General features: G+C 35.2%; 1 protein-coding gene across 1 annotated transcript in view; it reads left to right on the top strand.

The window, feature by feature from the left end:
• Msrb3 (methionine sulfoxide reductase B3) overlaps positions 1 to 20,607 on the top strand; it is a 116,405-nt gene that overhangs the window by 62,075 nt on the left and 33,723 nt on the right. The window contains exon 5 of the mRNA XM_048360229.1: positions 5,129 to 5,157. Coding sequence (XP_048216186.1) covers positions 5,129 to 5,157 — 29 coding nt within the window. The remainder of the gene's footprint in view (positions 1 to 5,128; positions 5,158 to 20,607) is intronic.

The raw sequence follows: 20,607 nt of genomic DNA, 5'->3' as shown, positions 1-20,607 counted from the left end.
TCCATGACTAACAAAAAAAGGTAGGTAGATGGATAGATACACACACACACACACACACACACACACACACACACACACACACACACACACATACACACTCACACACACACACACAATGTAACAGTATAAAAAGTCTTGAAGTAAATAGATAGCAAATAGTCTGTCTCTTCTGTGGTTTTAAAAAAAAGATTATGATAGATTTAAAGAATTGAAATATTCAAGTAAAAGCCCTTGACTTCTTAAATCAGAAAGAACTCTAGAAAATGTCTGATCTGAACTGGAATGATATTGCAGTTCTAAGATAGCATGTTTCTGGTTACCTTTGCCTTTTCCTCAGGATTGCAAGACTACTATAGCAGTTCTAAGCCAATATCCTTTAATGTTGCCTTTGAAGACAGAAAAGGGGTAGAGAATAGAAAAAGAGGCTTTTTTTTTTTTCAAACGAACCTCTCAACTTTTCATGAAGAAAGGACTATAAAAGAAATATGAGGGCTGGGAATGTGGCTTAGTGGTAGAGTGCTTGCCTAGCATGCATGAAGCCCTGGGTTCAGTTCCTCAGTACCACATACACTGAAAAAGCCAGAGGTGATGCTTTGGCTCAAGAAGTAGAGTGCTAGCCTTGAGCAACTCAGGGACAGTGCCCAGGCCCTGAGTTCAAACCCCAGGACTGGCAAAAAGAAAGAAGGAAGGAAAGAAAGAAAAGAAAGGAAGGAAGGAAGGAAGGAAAGAAGGAAAGAAATATCACCAGGAGACTTAAGCATATGCTGTGCATCATAATGCTCAGTACTTATCCTTGAACCATCCATTGACAAAGAAAAGAATAATAAGAAAAAATGAAAGGAAAAATAAAAGAATTCCCATGATCATAAACAGCACAATTGTGATCCCTGATGAGAACATATTTTAGCCCCTTTTATTATTTTTTTTTCAGGGCTGCTCTTAAGAAGGAACTTTATTAAATACCTGTCCTAGCTAGAGATATATCTGGGGTGGGGGGAGACTGGACTTATGCTCCTCTGATTGACGCTTTGCTTTGGTGGTGACTGGCATAGAAGAATAGCTGGTCTGTCTTTTTTGATGGTAATTTGCTTCTGTTTGGTTTTGGTTTTTTGCCAGTCCTTTGGCTTGAACTCAGGACCTGAGCTCTGTCCCTGGCTTCTTTTTGCTCAAGGCTAGCACTCTGCCACTTGAGCCACAGTGCCACTTTCGGCTTTTTCTATATATGTAGTTTTAGCCTCTTTTAAATACTGCAGTTTTGTTATTGAAGAAAAGACAGACTGGATATTAGGCTAAGACAACTAATACTATATGCTACTATAATTGTACTTTTTTTTTCTTTGGCCAGTCCTGGGCCTTGAACTCAGGGCCTGAGCACTGTCCCTGGCTTCTTTTTGCTCTAGGCTAACACTCGGCCACTTGAGCCACAGCGCCACTTCTGGCCCTTTTCTATATATGTGGTGCAGAAGAATCAAACCCAGGGCTTCATGTATATGAGGCAAGCACTCTTGCCACCAGGCTATATTCCCAGCCCCTATAATTGTGGGTTTTTTCATTATGATTAACCAGATGACCCAGTATTTGCATGGATGGAAATGTCACCATGAAACCAATTAATATGTCATTATATGTGTTAATTATAAAAATAAAAGCACCAAGGTACAGTAAATTAAAAAATAATGATATAAACAAATGTAGAATTACAAGAAAGGAGTACATGGTGCTAGGAACTAAAGAAGCTTAACTTAGTCTGGTCACTTTTCTTCCAAGAACTGATAAGCTAGTAAGTGGAGAAAGTTTTAGAAGTTAGATAGGATAGAAGTTAAGGTATACCAAAAGTAGATGATGAGGAACAATTCAAACAGAGGAAGAAATTGTGTTCATATCACTTTTTAAAGGCACATATATATTCACTGCTGTTACTGCTAATTGGGTTGAATGAAAGCATTTGAATTACTTTTTGGAGATCAAAAGGACCCTGTAAGTAGGACCCTGAAATATTATAATAGCTGAAAGTTTTCTGTGCTTCATAAAGACAGCTGGACAAATCATTTAGCTAGGTATGTCCTAGAAAGTCCTTGCTATGGAGTTGCCATATATACTCTAGTTCTTTCCCTCTAATAATCTAGAATAAAGGTTAGGGGACACCAATTGAAACAGTAAGAGCACACTCACTTTTCTGCATGTTTTCTGAAATATTTTTGAATTTTAATTTCATTAACCTATATTTCATACTTAGACAATTCCCATTCCTAAAATGTTGATACAATTATAAAACAATGTTCTCTGAGACTTTCCAAGAACCTAAGAGATGCCATAAATTTTTAAAAAGTAAAGTAAAATAAATATTTTTACTTCAATACAAATAGAACTTTGTAAGTTCAAACAGTAGTTTTACAAGTTTGTCTAGGAAGGTCCAACTCCTATCAACAACTTAAAACCTCCCTATTTTGAAAATTTGCACCTCTACTCTCAAGTGAATGCATACGTTGCATACTTTGATTGTTTAAAAAGTATCAGTGATACCTGTTTTCTTCCTAGTATCTATCTTTTCCAGTTTAAAATTAATGAAATCTTCATTTTCTTGTTCAAACCTCTGAAAGTTTTATTTTAAGCTATGCTGCAGTTTGGATATGGTACCGTTCATGTTTCAGAAGTGTGGTACCCAAGGTGACGGAATTTAGGTGGTAGAATGCTAGAGAGAGGTGAGCCCTCTGCAAGAAAACTGTCCACCAGCAAGGTGGAAATGGTGTGGAAATACTGCCTCACCCAGGGAGTCTGTTTCAATGCTATACTATGGAGGGATTGAGCAAGTTCTCAGCACAGAGCTTGGAGGGAACCCGGCAGAATGCTTACCAGCAGGTTGAACAAGTGGGAGGAGTTGATAAAGTAGGGACTGCAACGACTTTTGCATTAAACATTGAGAAGCTGAGATAAACCTTTTTTAGTAAAGTCTTACTGTAAGGGTTTCAGGAGTGAGTATATTGGAGATCATAAGAAAGATAGATGGTAAGCATAGGATATAATCTATCCTTGTTGTAAATTTGACTGTAAAGTGAGAGAAAGGACAACAAAGCAGTTCACAGATTTGAAGGAGAGCTAAAAGATAAGAAAAAGAAAGAAATCATTTGTAGTGCATATGTGCTGAGCCGAAGAGGAAATTGTGGAGAACCAGCTACTAAAGATAGAGTTGAGTGCCCCACACCTGTAATCCTAGTTATTTGGGAGGCTGAGATAAGAAGGAATGCAATTTGAGGCCAGCTCAGGTAGAAAGATTATGCCATTCCTGTCTCAGTCAATAGCTGCAGTACCATGTGCCTGCCATCATAGTTATACGGGAGGCTAAAACAATGCATTGTAGTTCCTAAATTACCCTAGCAAAATATGACCCCCTTGTCAATACAAAAACTGAGCATGGTGCTTGTCACTCCACTCGTGGTAGCCCAGACAAAAAGCATACCTTTAATCTCAAAAATAACCTGTGCACTATGGGCTGGAGGCTTGGCTCAAGTGGTAAAATAACAAGCACCAAGCCCTGAATTCAAACACTAGAACTGCTGGTGGGAGGAGTGGGGAATGTGTCAGAGAGAGGGAATGACTAATGTAGCCTGCCTTCAGAGTTGATTATAGAATGCGTTTTAGTACACAGGTGGAGGGAACAAGGAGATCAGAATGCTGATGACTTTTATATAATTAAGGAAGGGAAGGGATTTATTTAGATGCAAATGTTTCCCTTAAAAGACATCTGAACACAAGTACCAGGTATATTTAGGCATATTTAATCTACAGAGGCTGAAAAGGCTTCAGTCCAGTGGGGGAGATAGTTAAAGAAGCTAGCAGGATAACAACATATGGTGTCACTGGGGTTGTCATCAGGGATGACACAATCATGAAGGATGAGACTAAGAGTGGAAATGAGTCTACACTTGACATAGGAAGCAGGAACATGAAAGTGGAAGATCTGAGGAAAGGATGGAGCTTGGAGAAAGGCAGCTGCACATTCCAGTGATGGTTATTAAAAAAGTATAGTTGCAGATATATAACATTATTACTATATGTCACAACTATATATAACAATATAACAATTACTTTAACAGTACTTGAGAAGGTTAATTTTTATGACAAAAGAAACTTCTTGCTTTTCTTCCCTTCCCCTCTTTGATGACTTTCCTTGAAGCTAATTTAAGTGAAGAAAGACACTGCTTCTAAAACTTCTTTGGTAATCATGGCATAATTTCAAAGAAATCTCCTGTCCCAGTTAGTTAACTACACTTCCCCAGGAAAAAAAATCAACAAAAACTTTCTCTGTCAATGTAACATCCTTTAACAGGACTCCTGCTGGTTGGTTCTTGTATCTTGCTGTGGCAGCTGTGAACATATATACTATTGATTGTTAATGTGTGATATAAATCCTACTGGAGCATGCCCACTAATTGGTTTGAGAGTTAGATATAGACAATGCTGTCTTGTAGTAGCCTGTGTAGATGGGCCTAGTCATAGGGTTAATTCTGCTTGACAGCACATCAGCAGCATCTTGAGAGTAATTACCCAACAGAAGTTTTCCCACAGCCAAACTGAGAGCTTCAAAGGCTTCTGAATTTACAGCCAGTATTAACCTATATCTGAAACATAATGTTCCCACAAGGGCTCAGATTTTTTTTCTGTCTTATTAAATGTATGGGGTTACTAGGTTCATTTGCTGTGTGCTAAGAACTTAGTGAAAAGATACTTGGTGTTAAATAATTGAAAATCTTTAATAATTAAAAATAGTATAGGTTTTGTTTTTATCATACTGCTGCAATAAGTTAACCTGCCAAGACTAGATGCTCCAAAAAACATAATTTACAGTCTTTTTCTCAAAAATAAAACAAGCTAAAAAGCTACTGACCTTTTATTACTGTACTATCTGTAATTGTATGTACATTTTTAGGGGGCTTAAGGTAATTATGTAAAATTTAAACATTCAAATAAATATATTCTTTTTTTCAAATAAGTATATTCTTACATTTTAGAAAGTCACTTTGCTTCTTGATCTATATATAGAAATACATAATTATACTTTATTACTCTATAAGTGTTGTTCTTTTTAAAGCAATTTTTATATTGTAAAAAATTTGTTTTTGCTTTGTAGGTCAGAAACCAAATTTGACTCCAGTTCAGGTATGTTTACATTGTTATTTTGAGTATATTTTATTTACATTATTCTCTGAAGAGTAACTCATCAAATCAAGAACCATTTTGATTTTAAACAGACTAGAGGCAATCCTTTGTTCAAAACCTTTGTTCAAAAGCCGACCTCAAAGCAAGGCTGTTGGCTGCTTTGAAATATAATTTGAGATGTTCACTCAGGGATTCCTCATACTTCTACAACAAGCATTAAATGCTCTTTGTATGCACAATTTCAGTTTGAAAGCAGAAGTGGGGGTTATACAAATGTGTTGCTCAAGCCAGAATATTATTTTCTCCAGGGGCAAAACATCTTGAATAGTTGGAAATGGTTTCGCAAGTGATTTGTAATCAAATAGAGGTTGATGAATTCATTTAATCCGTTAAGGTGAATTTCAGCCTCGAGAAATAGAAATTTATCTATTACTTAGTCTTTAAAAACTGTATCCGGGCTGGGAATATGGTATAGTGGCAAGAGTGTTTGCTTCATATACATGAAGCCCTAGGTTCAATTCCCCAGCACCACATATATAGAAAACAGCCAGAAGTTGCACTGTGGCTCAAGTGGCAGAGTGCTACTCTTGAGCAAAAAGAAGCCAGGGACAGTGCTCAGGCCCTGAGTTCAAGGCCCAGGACTGGCCAAAATAAATAAATAAATAAGTAAAAACTGTATCATAAGTGGAGTGCTAGAAACTTAAAGTCACCTGAAGCCATTGTTTTGTATCTAGTAAGAGAGAGTTTATGACCTGAGCAATGGAGGCATGTTAGCCTCATTAGATGTTTTCTTCTCATTAAGCATTAATGTATTCAGTCCTTACATTTGACTGTCTTTATATCCTAGGTGAGATGTATGCACTTTGGTTTCTCATAATGCTTACAGGAATTCCCCTATTTAAGATATCAAAGAATTATTCCCTTCGATAGACTGCTAATAGGTACACATTAGTTTGTAAATCTAGGAGAAAAAATTGGCATAAAAATATATTACTTGTTGAATTTGAAAGTATGGTAAGTATGGCCTTCTGAGCTGGGAAATTTGCTTAGTGGTAGATACTTGCTTAGCTTGCATGACTCCCTGAGTTTGATTCCTTGGTACCACATAAACAAAACAAAACAAAAAATAATAACAGGAATCCAAAGAAAATGTGAAAACAAAGTAGCCTCATGTTCTTGTGTGAGTTCTACTGTATCTCATTTTAAAATATTTTGGCTTATTATGTTAACAAGAAACCATGTGCTATAAATTCTTTTTTATAATAGTTAACTAGCTTTATCTTCTATTTTACGATGCAGCTTTATGAATTCTTCCAGTTTGGTGAGACTCTTACACTATGAAATCTATCCCTTTGAATTAGCGAATGCACCTAATTGGGGGACCATGATTTCAGAAATCCTTTTACTGTGTGTGTTTTGTAACCTCTGAATCACATATGCTAGTGATAGTTAAGATAAAACCCCTTTGGTAGGTAATGTTGATATGGTGGCTAAAGTTAGAGGACATTATATCAAGTATTTGACTCTTCATAACTCGCTGAAGGTGACTTAAGGTAGTATTAAGAGTTTTTCAATTTTAATAGCTAAAATCTTTAAATATAAAATGAATGAAATCATTGAAGAATGATGATTTTATGTAAGAATTATATGCCTTTTAAAATCCCTGCCGATCAGGTACTAAATATTTATTAAGAATTCACTTCATTATGATACAATTTAATTCCATACATGTCTACCTTTGGGGTACAAGATCTGGAATATAACTTTTAAAAATGACAAAGTCTACTAGGCTTATTTTGAAGGTAGAACCTGGAAATAGTGTACAAAGCTGAAATATTAGGCTGCTGTTGTCCAAGTCAAATAATTTATGTTAAAATTTCAAACCCAAATTAAAATATGCCACTAAATTTATGTACTTCAGGTTAGTATTTACCATGGAAATAGTTATAACATCTGTACAGGCACACATCTTTCACTCTTGTAACTAAAGGTTTCATACATGGCTTATTTTTTTTCAAGTTCCTATTTAAGAAAAATTATCTATCATGGACAACATCTGTATGTCTTTGAAAATTACAAAGTAATATACTCAAAATCTTATGAGGAATTCTGATTAAAAGTCTATTCTTTTAATTTTGAGTTTAAATATGGGAGAAATTCAGATGATTTCAAATTAAATAATTATTAAGCTCTTTTAGCTTTCCTTTGCGTGAGGAATCATGACAAAGAAAGCAAGAAGTTATTTTGGTATTTTATATCATGCAAATTTTGGTTAGAAATAAAGTAGCATATTTGAACAATTAAATGTATAACTTTAATAGGTTCAGATTTCTTATTGTTTGTTAAATATAGAACATAAATCAGCTCTGTTTAATGTTGTATACAGCTGTGACAAAGTTAGTTTCTTTTTTGTTTTCGCCAGTTCTGGCGCTTGGACTCAGGGCCTGAGCACTGTCCCTGGCTTCTTTTTGCTCAAGGCTAGCACTCTACCACTTGACTCACAGCGCCACTTGCTTTTTCTGTTTATGTGGTGCTGAGGAATCGAACCCAGGGCTTCATGCATGCTAGGCAAGCACTCCTACCACTAGGCCATATTTCCAGCCCCCAAAGTTAGTTTCTTAAATGAAGGAAGATGCCAATCTTCCTAAGGTGGTGGAGAACCTTAAAAATAAATACTATAGTCAATGACTAGCCAGAAAGGATAGGATTTCAAAGTCAAACTATATATGTGTGTGTGTATGTATGTGTGTATATATGTATGAATGTATATATACATGTGTATATATATACATATATATGCTTAGAGCATAGTATTTGTTTGTGAAAGCAAGTTTAGGCTATGGAATGAGAATGGAAAGGAAGGAAAGTTTTCATTGCCACTACATGGTAAAGAAATTAAGTTGTTGAGTATATACCAGATTATTAACCAAGAAAGTAATGTAAATTTTTCTTACCTAATTGAACCTTTTTTCTGTGAAAGTCAATCTACAACCTCCATATTTTTAAAATTTTCTTTTTTTCTTCATTGTCAAAGTGATGTACAGAGGGGTTACAGTTTCACACATAAGGCAGTGCATACATTTCTTATCCAACTAACCTCTATTATTTATTTATTTATTTATTTTGGCCAGTCCTGGGGCTTGGACTCTGGGCCTGAGCACTGTCCCTGGCTTCTTTTTGCTCAAGGCCAGCACTCTGCCACTTGATCCACAGCACCACTTCTGGCCATTTTCTGTATATGTAGTGCTGGGGAATCGAACCCAGGGCCTCATGTATATGAGGCAGGCACTCTTGCCACTAGGCCATATCCCCAGCCCCAACCTCTATTTTTTATTATTTTCATTTATTTATTTATTTATTTTTTGGCCAGTCCTGGGGACTGTACTCAGGGCCTGAGCACCGTCCCTGGCTTCTTTTTGCTCAAGGCCAGCACTCTGCCACTTGATCCACAGCACCACTTCTGGCCATTTTCTGTATATGTGGTGCTGGGGAATCGAACCCAGGGCCTCATGTATATGAGGCAGGCACTCTTGCCACTAGGCCATATCCCCAGCCCCAACCTCTATTTTTTAAAGGCTAAAATTTAATAACGAAATTTTCAGCTGATATTATGATGGGTACCAATACAACAAATATCTATCTAAATTTTACTGTATTAATAATTTGTCACATTTGTTTCAATTTTTTTGCTTAAAATATCTTAAAGTAAAATACATAGCTTATGTTTTCTTCCAGTGCTGGGAATTAAACTTGGGGCCTTGTGCATGATAGGCAAGTACTCTGCTAGTGACTTTCAGCCTCAAACCCTCATGAGACTTTTAAATCCTTGTCTATTGAAAGTGGTAAATTACTTTTAAAGGTTTTTCATCTATTTCAGAAATTTAGGTCATAAAGAAATTTGTTATGGAATGGATATTAATAAATAGTGCATTTACATCCATTTAGAAACTTTGGAACTTCTATTGATGGTGAATTGTCTGGTGAACATTCAACCAGAAAGAGACACTGAATTAATTCTGATCTGGGAATCACAGGAATGTTATATTCTCACTAATAGTTTGGTTAAAACATAAGCAGCGATTTAAGTGTGACATATATGTACTGAATATGTTATATACTAATTTTAAAACTTTTCTGTGATTTTTTTTTCCAGTCCTGTGGCTTGAACTCAGGGCCTGAGCACTGTCCCTGGTTTCTTTTTGCTCAAGGCTAGCACTCTACCACTTGAGTCACAGCGCCACTTCTGGCTTTTTCTATATATGTGGTGCTGAGGAATCGAACATAGGGCTTCATATATATGAGGCAAGCCCTCTACCACTAGGCCATATTCCCAGCCCCTTTTCTGTGAATTTTTAACAATCAACTAAGGTTTGGGTTTGCCAATTGAAAACAATGAGCCTGCTTTCTTTCTAAAGGAGGTTTAAGGTTTTATGTTATTGACAATTTCTAGTTGATGGAGTAGTAATGTTGCTTGCCTAGAATCTTGTGGAGTTGATGATTTTGTTAATAGAGTAAAACAGACTTCCTTTTATGTTCAGAAGTAGGAAGAAACTATGCTCTTCTTCCCACCTACTGAGAAGGGAAGTTAGTTGATGGTGGAGGAAGCAGGGCATTGAGTTTAATGTAGTGATTAAACATGAACACCGTATATCAAATCTCAGGAGAAACATGCTTTTGAAAGAGGCAGAGAATTGTGGAGCATATTGTATGATAGGCTGTATAAACAGAGCCCTGGAGGCCAGTGTGTGGATACAAACCAATTCAATAAAGAACTTACTGGCTTTGCTTTCTGTCATCTGGATTGGGAGGACCACAGTATAACATAGTTTTACAGAGCTGAAGTGTAAACTTTGCTAGATTAGGCTAGTCACCTTTGAAAACTTCATTAACTCTCAATCCACTGCCAAGAGATTTCTCCCCCAAGGTTCCTAGAATGTTAAAAACAAAAATAGAAAATATAATACATTGTGTGTATGTGTGCCATCTTGGCTATTCTGCACATATATTCCTTAGTGAAGGTTTTAGTAATGAGTAGAATAGAAAGGTAACAGGATGAAATGCTGAAAAGGCCCAGAGTGGGTTTCCACAGTCAGATTTCAAGAATGTACATGTCTTTCAAAAAGTAACCCATTTGGCCAGTAGCCATTGGCTCATGCCTGTAATCCTAGCTACACAGGAGGCTGAGATCTGAGATCGCACTTCAAAGCCAGCCCAGGCAGGAAAATCCATGAGACTCTTATCTCCAGTTAACCACCAGAAAAACTAGAAGTGGCACTGTGGCTCAAGTGGTAGAGGCTAGCCTTGAGCTTGAAGAGCTCAGGGACAGTGCCCTAGGACCAACACCTCCCTCCCACCGCCCCCCAAAAGCAACTCATTTGGAAAAGCAGAGCTTTTGAAGGGTAACTGAAAAGAAAAAAAAAGATGTTTTTCTCTTCTTCTGGATTCTGGTTATAAAGCCAATATTCTGGGCCAAATTTATTGATCATGAATATATTTAGAATATTATTTCTTCTGATGCTTACAAGTTTCTAACCTGATGTTAGGGGCAGTCTGCAGGCTCTTTCTTCCTTCTTAATAATCTCAGGAAATATTTGGATGAGAAAATGAAATACCAAGTGAAGTGGTATAGTTTCACGGTCCATAAACATTCAAAACATTTTCTTTTTTTTTTTTTTGTATAGAGTCATGTTGGCTGAGAAAGTGAATAAGCTTATGTTTTGGGCTTGTTGATTCTGGGTTGCCTGGAATAACTATACTAAGGAAATGGGCTTATAGAACACAGCAACTCAGAGTATAAAATTTCATGAAAGCAAATTATGGAGGATTAAGAAACCTAATGAGCATGGTTTAGCGTGGAGGGTTGAGGCGGGAGCTTACTATTAAATAAAGCCCAAGAGTGTAGAAGGTTAGGAGAACCTAAAAGACACGATAATAAAAGGCACAACAGAATATAATTATCCTGAAGGACAGGAAAAAACCCTCTAAGGAACAAAAAGCAGCTAGTGTCACTTTTAGGATCTGTGGTTAGAAAGGAATCTCCCCACCAGGGTGAAAAAAAAATCAAAGACTAAAAACCATTAAGGCATAAAAGCAGTGAAATATAGAATGGGTCTTTAGGGCAGTAGTAGACAGTGAGTTGAAGGGAAGTGAGGAATTCCAGTGTAGTAGAACTAGAGTTCTGAAAGCTTATTCATCAGGCAATTTTCCTAACATAGTCTTTCTAAAAAAGAAAAAAGGAAAAAAAAAACCACCACGGAAATTATTTTCATTTCTGTAAATGTGAGAATATATTGAAAATACTTTTTTTAGCTACACAATTCACTTTTGTCATTTTAAGTTTTATATTTTCAAAGGTTTCATTGTTATGAAACAAAAGGAAATAAAATAGAAATCTCTACATAAGAACATTGAATTCTGTATTTGTGTAACAGCAGTAGAAGTAAAAAAACACTATCTGTTCATTCAACATCTATTTATTGGGTACACGGTATGCCAGATGTTCTATAGCTGTGGAAAGAGTGGATACAATTGCTTCTCTCAGGGAATCTTACACGACTTGGACTATTGTGTGATTTCACATGGATTTCCCTGCATGTTTAACTGAGAGGAGGCCTAACAAGCCTAAACTCAGATCCAGATGGTGAGTTAAAGAGCTCTTGATATTTAAACATGAGCTGTTACATTTTATGTTTAGACAAATTCACCTTTCTTTTTTTTATTCAAACCATATCACTGTGTTTTTCACTTGTGAGTTTTTAAGAGAACAGCTCAATAGTGCTAGTGGTTAGTATGTACTTTTTCTATAGCTTTCCAAAAGGAATGGCATTTCACATTTGATTATCATTAACAGAGATTAGCTTAGAAGAGAACAATGACAAATGCGTGTGAATACTATTTTTTGCATTTATTTGTTTATCCTTAAGGATTAGCCTTAAAAATCAGGTTTCTTCTATAACAGCTTTTCTTGATTGCACAGAAGCAAATAGAGGGCACATAGTGATTTATCTACTTTTATAAACCAACTTAGAAACCAGGAAGCAGTAACTGTAGTAGCTAAGTACTGATGCTTAAATGAGATGGAGCTAAGTGAAGTCTCTACTTTGTGATTTTCAATTGGTTTCCTTGGACTTCATGAGCAACACTGTCACATATTTAAATTCCACATTTTTCTTAGGTAGAATTAAAACATTTAAAACTGAATTTATTTATCCTTCGTTTCCTCTCTCCCTCCCTCCTTTCATCCTTCCTATTCCTATTCCCTTCTTCCATTCCTGCTCCCTACCTTTCCTTCTTCTTCCCTCTTTCTTTTGGTCATATTGTGGTCTGAACTCAAGGCCCAACACTTGCTAGTCAAGCACTCTATCACTTGAGCTGTGCCCACAGTTCTCGTAGCTTTAGTTTATTTTTTATTTTTATTTTTTGCCGGTCATGGGGTTTGAACTCAGGGCCCATGTACTGTCTGTCCCTGAGGTTATTTTGCTTTTGCTTTTTGTTTTCTCAAGGCTAGAACTCTGCCCCACTTTGATCCACAGCTCCACTTCTGGTTTTCAGGTGGTTAATTGGAGATAAGAGTCTCATGAAGTTTCCTGCCTGGGGTGGCTTTGAACTGCGATCCTCAGATCTCAGCCTCGTAAGTGGTGGCTTGAGCCACCAGTGCCCGGCCTGTTTTAGTTTAATTTTAGATAGGATCTTACGCACTTTGCCTAGGCTGTTCTCAAAATGATTTTTCTACCTCTTCTTTTTTGAGTAGCTGAGGTTATAGACACACACCATTAGTACAGGCTTGATTTTCTTTCGGACACAATAATTATTTAAGAAATAGTTCTTCTCATTGATCATGAAGAAGTAAATAATATTCTGTTTATTGGGAAGATAGCTGTGTCACGTAGTAAAAGGTATGGACATAGAAAAGGAAAGGGTAAGAGTTAATTAACTGAATCTACTGTATTAAAATATCATACACTTAAATCAGTTACTTAGTGAAAACACAGAATTTGAGCGATTATATTTTTGAAGTAGACCAGTTCCTTTTTTATAACCTCCTTATTTGAGAAACAAACTTCAGTTGTGATATTAATGATATATAATGATAAAAGTATTTGTGTAATACTTTGCCATATTTAAAACCTTTTCACCAGTTGGCTGCAGTGGCTCAAACCTGAAGTCCTAGCTACTTGGGAGGTTATTATAGGGAGGATCAGCGTTCAAAGCCAGCCTGGGAAAAAAGTTTGCAAGATCCTGTCTCAACTAATGAGGGCAAATGTAGTGGTATATGCCTATCATTGTAGCTATGCCGGAAGGAAGATTACAGATCAATCTGGACTAGACAAAAAGTGAGACAAACAAAATACAAACACAAAAATTCCATGAAACTCTTCATAAATTGCAACTAAATTTGAGCCACACAAAAGTATTTTAAGATACACAGAACTGGACATTGCTGAAAGTGAATTATAAAACTTGTGGGTAGAGATGGGAGAGAATGAGAACAGATGATAGTGTGCGAAAGGGAATATACTTATTTCCATATGTATGTAAAGGTAACTTGCTGTATATCACCTCTAAAACAACAGTAAAATAAACTGGAAAAAAAAGATATGCAGAACCATCTTATCAGTGAAGCAGTTGTAGAAACAGAAATGTTAAGCAACTTACTAAGTCTTTATAGGTATTAGTAGGTATCAGGAGTTATAGCTTAGTACTGTAAGTTGAGTTCTTATGTTTTGGACCAAGTTTTGCTACCACTGATGTTGCACTTAATGACTGGTCTCTTTCTCTAGTACTCTCAGGCTCAGAATACTGTTGACAATGCACTTAACCAATATGTAGACCTTTTTACTTTGACTTAGTGATTAGACTACTTGAATGTGCATTATTTAAGAGATGTCAGAGAATATATTATTATGACATATTTTCATGTAGCTTTTAAGCCAATTGATAGTGAAACATGTCTATAGTTTTAGGGCATTATGAGTGGCTCCAGAAGTAGGATTCTGAACTTTTTTTTTTTTTTTTTGCTAGTCCTGGGCTTGGACTCAGGGCCTGAGCACTGTCCCTGGCTTCTTTTTGCTCAAGGCTAGCACTCTGCCACTTGAGCCACAGTGCCACTTCTGGCCGTGTTCTATATATGTGGGGCTGGGGAATTGAACTCAGGGCTTCATGTATGTAAGGCAAGCACTCTTGCCACTAGGCCATATTCCCAGCCTGGATTCTGAACTTTTAGAAGTAGAACTAAGGGCTTCAAGAGTAGACTTGAAGTGGACATAAAGAAAGAAGGAGAATACTGTAAATACTCACTTAGGGTCAAGCATTAAGGCACAGGTGTCACATGTCTTTGAGGAGGAGGTGAGTTAATCAACCAACCAGAAATGTAGGAGTATTGTTTCCTGGTGTCACTGGGAGTCTATTAAAGGTCTAAAGAATCTAGACTTGACTCCATAAATAATAACAACTGCTAAGATTAGTTTTATGTTTACTGTTAAGTATGTACTGGTTCATTTTATCTGTATGGACCATACATTATTCCCATTTTAGAAATGAGTATAATAAAACATTGGAAAGTCTGGATATTTAGCTCAAAGTCATAGGTCAGTGACAGACAGGGATTTTATCTTGAGTAGCCCAAGTCTAGAGTTGTAATACATCACTTGATTGCAGGCTTAAGAGTTTAATAGTTAATATTTTAATATTAATGTATTTAATTTATTGAGGAATCAGTACAAATATAGCAAGCAAGCTTATTTATAATATCAAAATATTCTATTAAAAGTCCACAGTGGGCTAGATCTCACTATGTAGCCCTTATTGGCCTCAAATTCTCCTTGTCACCATTTTGTGAGTACTTGAATTACAGGTGTTTGCCACCATGCCTGTTTTCTTGTTTTCTGTTGTGATAAGGATTGAACTCAGTGCTTTGCACATGGTAAGCAAGCACTCTACCAACTGTGCTACATCCCAGTCCAACTTTGTAGTTGTTTTTATGTCTCAGTAATATTTTTATTTTTTCTTCTGTATTAGTAGAACTATACTATAAAAAGAATATTTTACAAGAGAATCTTTGATTTTTTTCATTACTTTGTCAGGATAGGAATTAAATATGAATAAATTTAGAATACATTTTTTCTTGATGATTACTAGTCTTACTGGCTCTTTAACATAAAGGTATTGGACATTCAAAATACTGTTTATTAAGAAACTAAGTAGCTAAGCCTATGTTCTACTCAGATGTCACAATTGGTAACCTTACATTCCAGTTTACTTTTGTTTTTGTTGATAGAAAAACATATTTAAGTGATATATTAAAGGCATAATCGACCATGTTGTCACACAATAGTGTGTGATGTTTGCTGGATGAATGATAAATAATATTCAATTTTCAAAGTATATTTTCCCCTTTTAAAACAATATGGAATATTTACCAATAACAAAACAAATATTTTTCTTCAAGAAAAGTAAGTTTTAAAATTTGAATCCATGGGCTGGGGATATAGCCTAGTGGCAAGAGTGCCTGCCTCGGATACACGAGGCCCTAGGTTCGATTCCCCAGCACCACATATACAGAAAACGGCCAGAAGCGGCGCTGTGGCTCAAGTGGCAGAGTGCTAGCCTTGAGCAAAAAGAAGCCAGGGACAGTGCTCAGGCCCTGAGTCCAAGGCCCAGGACTGGCAAAAAAAAAAACAAAAACAAAAACAAACAAACAAACAAAAAATTTGAATCCAAATTCTACTGTAGATTACTTTGCATAGAAATCATCACATTGCGGATAGAAGGAAGCATATTTCTAAAAAGTAACAAGTATAAAGGACAATAAAACTGAATAGCTGAAAATATTTTGTAGTAGAATGTAGATGTAGCATCACAAAACAACCATGCAAAGATTCAAGTTTTATTTAGTAGCAATAGGTTTTTTCCACAAAAAGCATAAGCCTCATTTTTCAGATACTCAAAAATAGCATTTGGATTTTTTCTTACATTTTAGATTTAAATTTATTTCTGTTATAATTAAATTTATTAAGTAAATTTAATTCTTCATCCCCCCTGTGTTGTGTGATAATGGTAGCTAGGAAAATGTATTTTCTTTTTTTTTTTTTGTACCAACACTGTGGCTTGATCTCATGCTTCATGCTCACCCTTGGCTTTTTCTGTACAAGCTTGTCACTCTACCAACTCATAAGCTACTTTTAGCCCTTTGCTGGTTAATTGGAGATAAGAACCTCATGAACTTTTCTGTCTAGGTTGGCTTCAAACCATGGTCTTTAGAGCTCAGTCTCCTGAGTAGCTAGAATTATACTGGTATTAGAAGTTGGAAATTGAAAGGGAATACCAAAATTGAGAGACACAGGGTAAAAAAAGACAAACAACTACAAAAGCAATACTTGCAAAACTGTTTGGTGTAAGTGAACTGAACACCTCAGGGGGGGAAAGGGAAAGGGGAGGAGGGTGGGGAGTATGAGGGACAAGGTAACAAACAGTACAAGAAATGTATCCAATGCCTAACGTATGAAACTGTAACCTCTCTGTACATCAGTTTGATAATAAAAATTTGAAAAAAAAATAGAATTACAGGCATCGGACACTAAAGTGCCTGGCTAGAAAAATACTCTTTATTAAAGCAGCATTGAAGCTTTATTCAAATATAATACTTTAAAATCACTTTTATTAGGCCATTTATACTTTATGGGTTCCTTTGTATCAGATTTTATTTATGTATTTTCTTTTTCAATATTTTGTTGTGTATGTACCAGTCTTGAGGTTTGAACTCAGGGCCTGGGTGTTGTCCCTGAGATTTTTTTTCCCCTCAAGGCTGGCACTCTACCACTTGAATCACAGCACCATTTCTAGCTTTTTTGGTGGTTAGTTGGGGGTAAGAGTCTTACAAGCTTTCTTGTCTGGATTGACTTTGAGCTGCAATTCTCAGATCTCAGCCTACTGAATATCTAGTATTACAGGCATGAACCACCAGCACCCAACATGCTATATAAGAATTTTTAAAATTTATTTTCCATCATGACCTACTTTTTAGTTACTAGTTTTCCTTGAAATATTGTGGGGTATAGGGTTTTTTTTTTTTGGTTTATATTTCTTTATTAGGAAATTTACCAAGTTTTGTGGATTATTTTGTTATTCTAAGCAATAAACTAATATATCCATTTTTTCTAGCTGTATAATTTCATATTTTCTGCAGAATTGTAGAAGATTGCATCTAAAATGTAGAATTGCCTATTGTTTATGGTATACAAAATAATTTAAAAATTACCTCCAAAAGTCCTATTAAATTTATTCATGATAAAATACAACTATTTTTCCAAAAGGTTTCTTTGTGAAACTATCATGCATTTTATGTAGGTTAAGAATTTTGTGAACAAAGAAATATAATCACAGCTAATAAGGAAACAATTTAATGTAATGTCTTCTTATCTTTTGTTAAAAATAAGTTTTTATGGGGTATATAAAATCAGAAGGAAATTTTTATTGAAAGTGATTGGTATTTCATCAATTTGGAAGTTCAGTTCAGCCAAACAATTCCATAATGTTTAAGTTTACATAAGCTGACCAAGTCTTGAGTATTGTCTTGTAAATTTTTTGTTTGTTTGGTTTTGTTTTGCTTGTTTTGTTTTTTTGCCAGTCCTGGGGCTTGAACGCAGGGCCTGAGCACTGTCCCTGGCTTCTTTTTGTTCAAGGCTAGCACTCTACCACTTGAGCCCCAATGACACTTCTGGCTTTTTCTGTTTATGTGGTGCTGAGGAATTGAACCCAGGGCTTCGTATGAGGCAAGCACTCTACCACTAGGCCATATTCCCAGCCCCTGTTTTGTAAATTTTATGGAAGCTACTTATAAATTATTTCTAATGAACTACCATCTAGCAGAAATAATTCCAGGACACAGAAATATACTCTTAGTAGGATATTCTTATATGATCATGATAAACATGAACGAAGATTTGCCTCTCTCTGCTGATGGTTTATTTTATAGCTAACAAGGCCAACAGTGATATTTTATTATTTTGTTTGTGTGCCTTATATGTAACAAAAAATAATCATCCCAGTGTCAGTTTAATTATACAGTTGATTTAACATGATTAAATAGCTAGCTACTGACAGCTACTTGATGGAATGAGTAATAATAAAATAATGGTGAATGGTTACTTTTATTTAAACTAAGAAAATATATAAATAAAAATGCATTGTTAGTGTTTATTTAAAGTGTAAATATCGACAGCTCAATATAGTGCTGAATAACACTATACATTGCTGATAGATGTTGATAGAAATGTTTAAAGGCACAGATTAGTTACATTCTTAAATATAATTAAATTACATCTTTATTTTCTAAGGAATTTTAATGAAAATACTTAGGTCTTTCCTAAATAATTGTTTTGTTGAAATCAAGTGGAATTGTTTTTCATGTATAAAATGATAGGGATTTACTTTCCTATTTTTTATTTTTCTTACTGTAACTTTTTAATGTTTTCTCTTTTAGCATGAATTTTCCTAATTCTGTTTTTTACAATTCACATGAATTTAGTTGTATATAATGTATCACAAATATAAATCATGGGCTGGATTATGTAAAGCTGAAAAGCATCTTGTACTTACCTGCTATCTGCATTTGCTTCTGCGTCAATGAGATTGTTTCACATAGGGTGGTCAGAAGCAGGAAAACTGGTTTAGAGTATATTGTACTCTGTCTCAAATAGTTTGGCAGGGTAATCTAGCATAAAAATGACATGATTAATGACTGAAGATTAAAATATTTTCACATTCTCTTTTTAATGACTACTATCTTAAGTTTCTACCCTAAATTTATAACTAGTAAAATATCACCAGAAAAATATATCATTCATAATCCACTTGAAGTTGTTTTACCTTATCAAATTGTTCCTGTCTTTTAGCCAAAAAAGCATAAATTAAGAGCAAATTTTAACTAAACTGGAGCTTTTGTACTACTTAAACACTATTCATTAAAGTGTTAAGATTTATTACATCTAGCACAAAAGGACCTGGAACTATTGTTTGCTCTTCAGTCAGTATGTACTTAAATTTTTTTTATCTTTACAAGTGGGAAGATCTTCATCACATGGAAACAGGCTGTTGTAGAAAGTTTAACTAGAAATGTTTTATGTGTATAAACAGGTAGTAAATATAGCTTCAAGTGTAATCATTACTGTTGGAAACTTGTCCATAGATTCTAGTTGCTCTGTCTTTTTTTAATCCAGAGATAATAATGTGTATTCATTCTCTGCCATATTTACCTAGAGGAAGTCTCTTTAATCCCTCATTTTTCTCCTTCACTGAGGTTATGTGTAAATACTACATAAAATAGCAAATGGAGAGAAATCTGTTTTCTCTAAAGATAACCATTCATCTTAAACAAAGATATCAGCCTGGCTTTGAAAGGACAATGATAGTATTTTTCTTGGAGGGAGGAGGGCCAAAGCAAAAATATGTTGCAAATTATATGAACTGGTTTTAAATCTTTTTAAAGAAAGAGTCACAGTTTTCTGATGGTTTCTGCTTAGAGGAATCAATTCAGTACCATTCTATGTTGCTTTACAACTGACATACAATTTAATAAAAACTTGCATTGATTTCTGACTGAAATAAAAAGCCAGGATTTAATCAGATATAGAAAAATGTTCTGGTAAACTACATATATGAATTTATAGTTTTAGTACAAGAAAAGGCATAGATTGCTTCCTTTTAATTATTTCTAATTTTAAACCCCCACAAAAATCGCTTACCTTAACTTCTTATAGTATGTGTTCTTTTATTTTTTATTTTTTTTGCCAGTCTTAGGGCTTTAACTCAGCTCTGTCCTGAGCTTCTTTTGATCAGTTAGCTACTACTTGAGCCATGGTGCCACTTCTGGCTTTTTCTGTTTATGTGGTACTAAAGAATTGAACCCAAGACTTCATGCATGCTGGGCAAGCTCTCTACCACTCAGCCACATTCCCAGCCCTAGAATGAGTTCTTTAAGGACCAATGCCTGTATATTTACCTATTATGTTTATCTCCAGCACAAAATCCCCAGTAACAAAATGATTTTCTAATACTCAAATCTTTTTCTATTGAACTTATGGTTTTTAGTATACTATACTATGTTTCTATTTTATTCATAGGAATAACTTAATTAAAAATAACAAAAGGAGAATGGAAGAATTACTAAAAGCCAATAAGCTTTTAAAAAAGTTTAACCAAACTATGACTTATAAAATGCAAATTGTATAAAAATATTTGCAAAAAATGGTGGCTTTTAACAATTGGGCTGGGTGAATCCTTAATATTAATAATAGGAATATCATTGGATATGGTGTTTCTGTAAAACAATTTCTGCTTCAGGAAACTATAAAGAAATCATTTAGAGATAAATGTGAAAGAATCTTATGGTCATGAAACAATGAGCTAACAAAAGAAAACAAAAGGAAAGGAAGATATAAACTGGGTGCTGGC

Source organism: Perognathus longimembris, chromosome 1 (assembly GCF_023159225.1).
Source record: "Perognathus longimembris pacificus isolate PPM17 chromosome 1, ASM2315922v1, whole genome shotgun sequence".
Lineage (NCBI taxonomy): Eukaryota > Metazoa > Chordata > Mammalia > Rodentia > Heteromyidae > Perognathus > Perognathus longimembris.
This window is presented reverse-complemented; position numbering and strand designations above follow the sequence as displayed.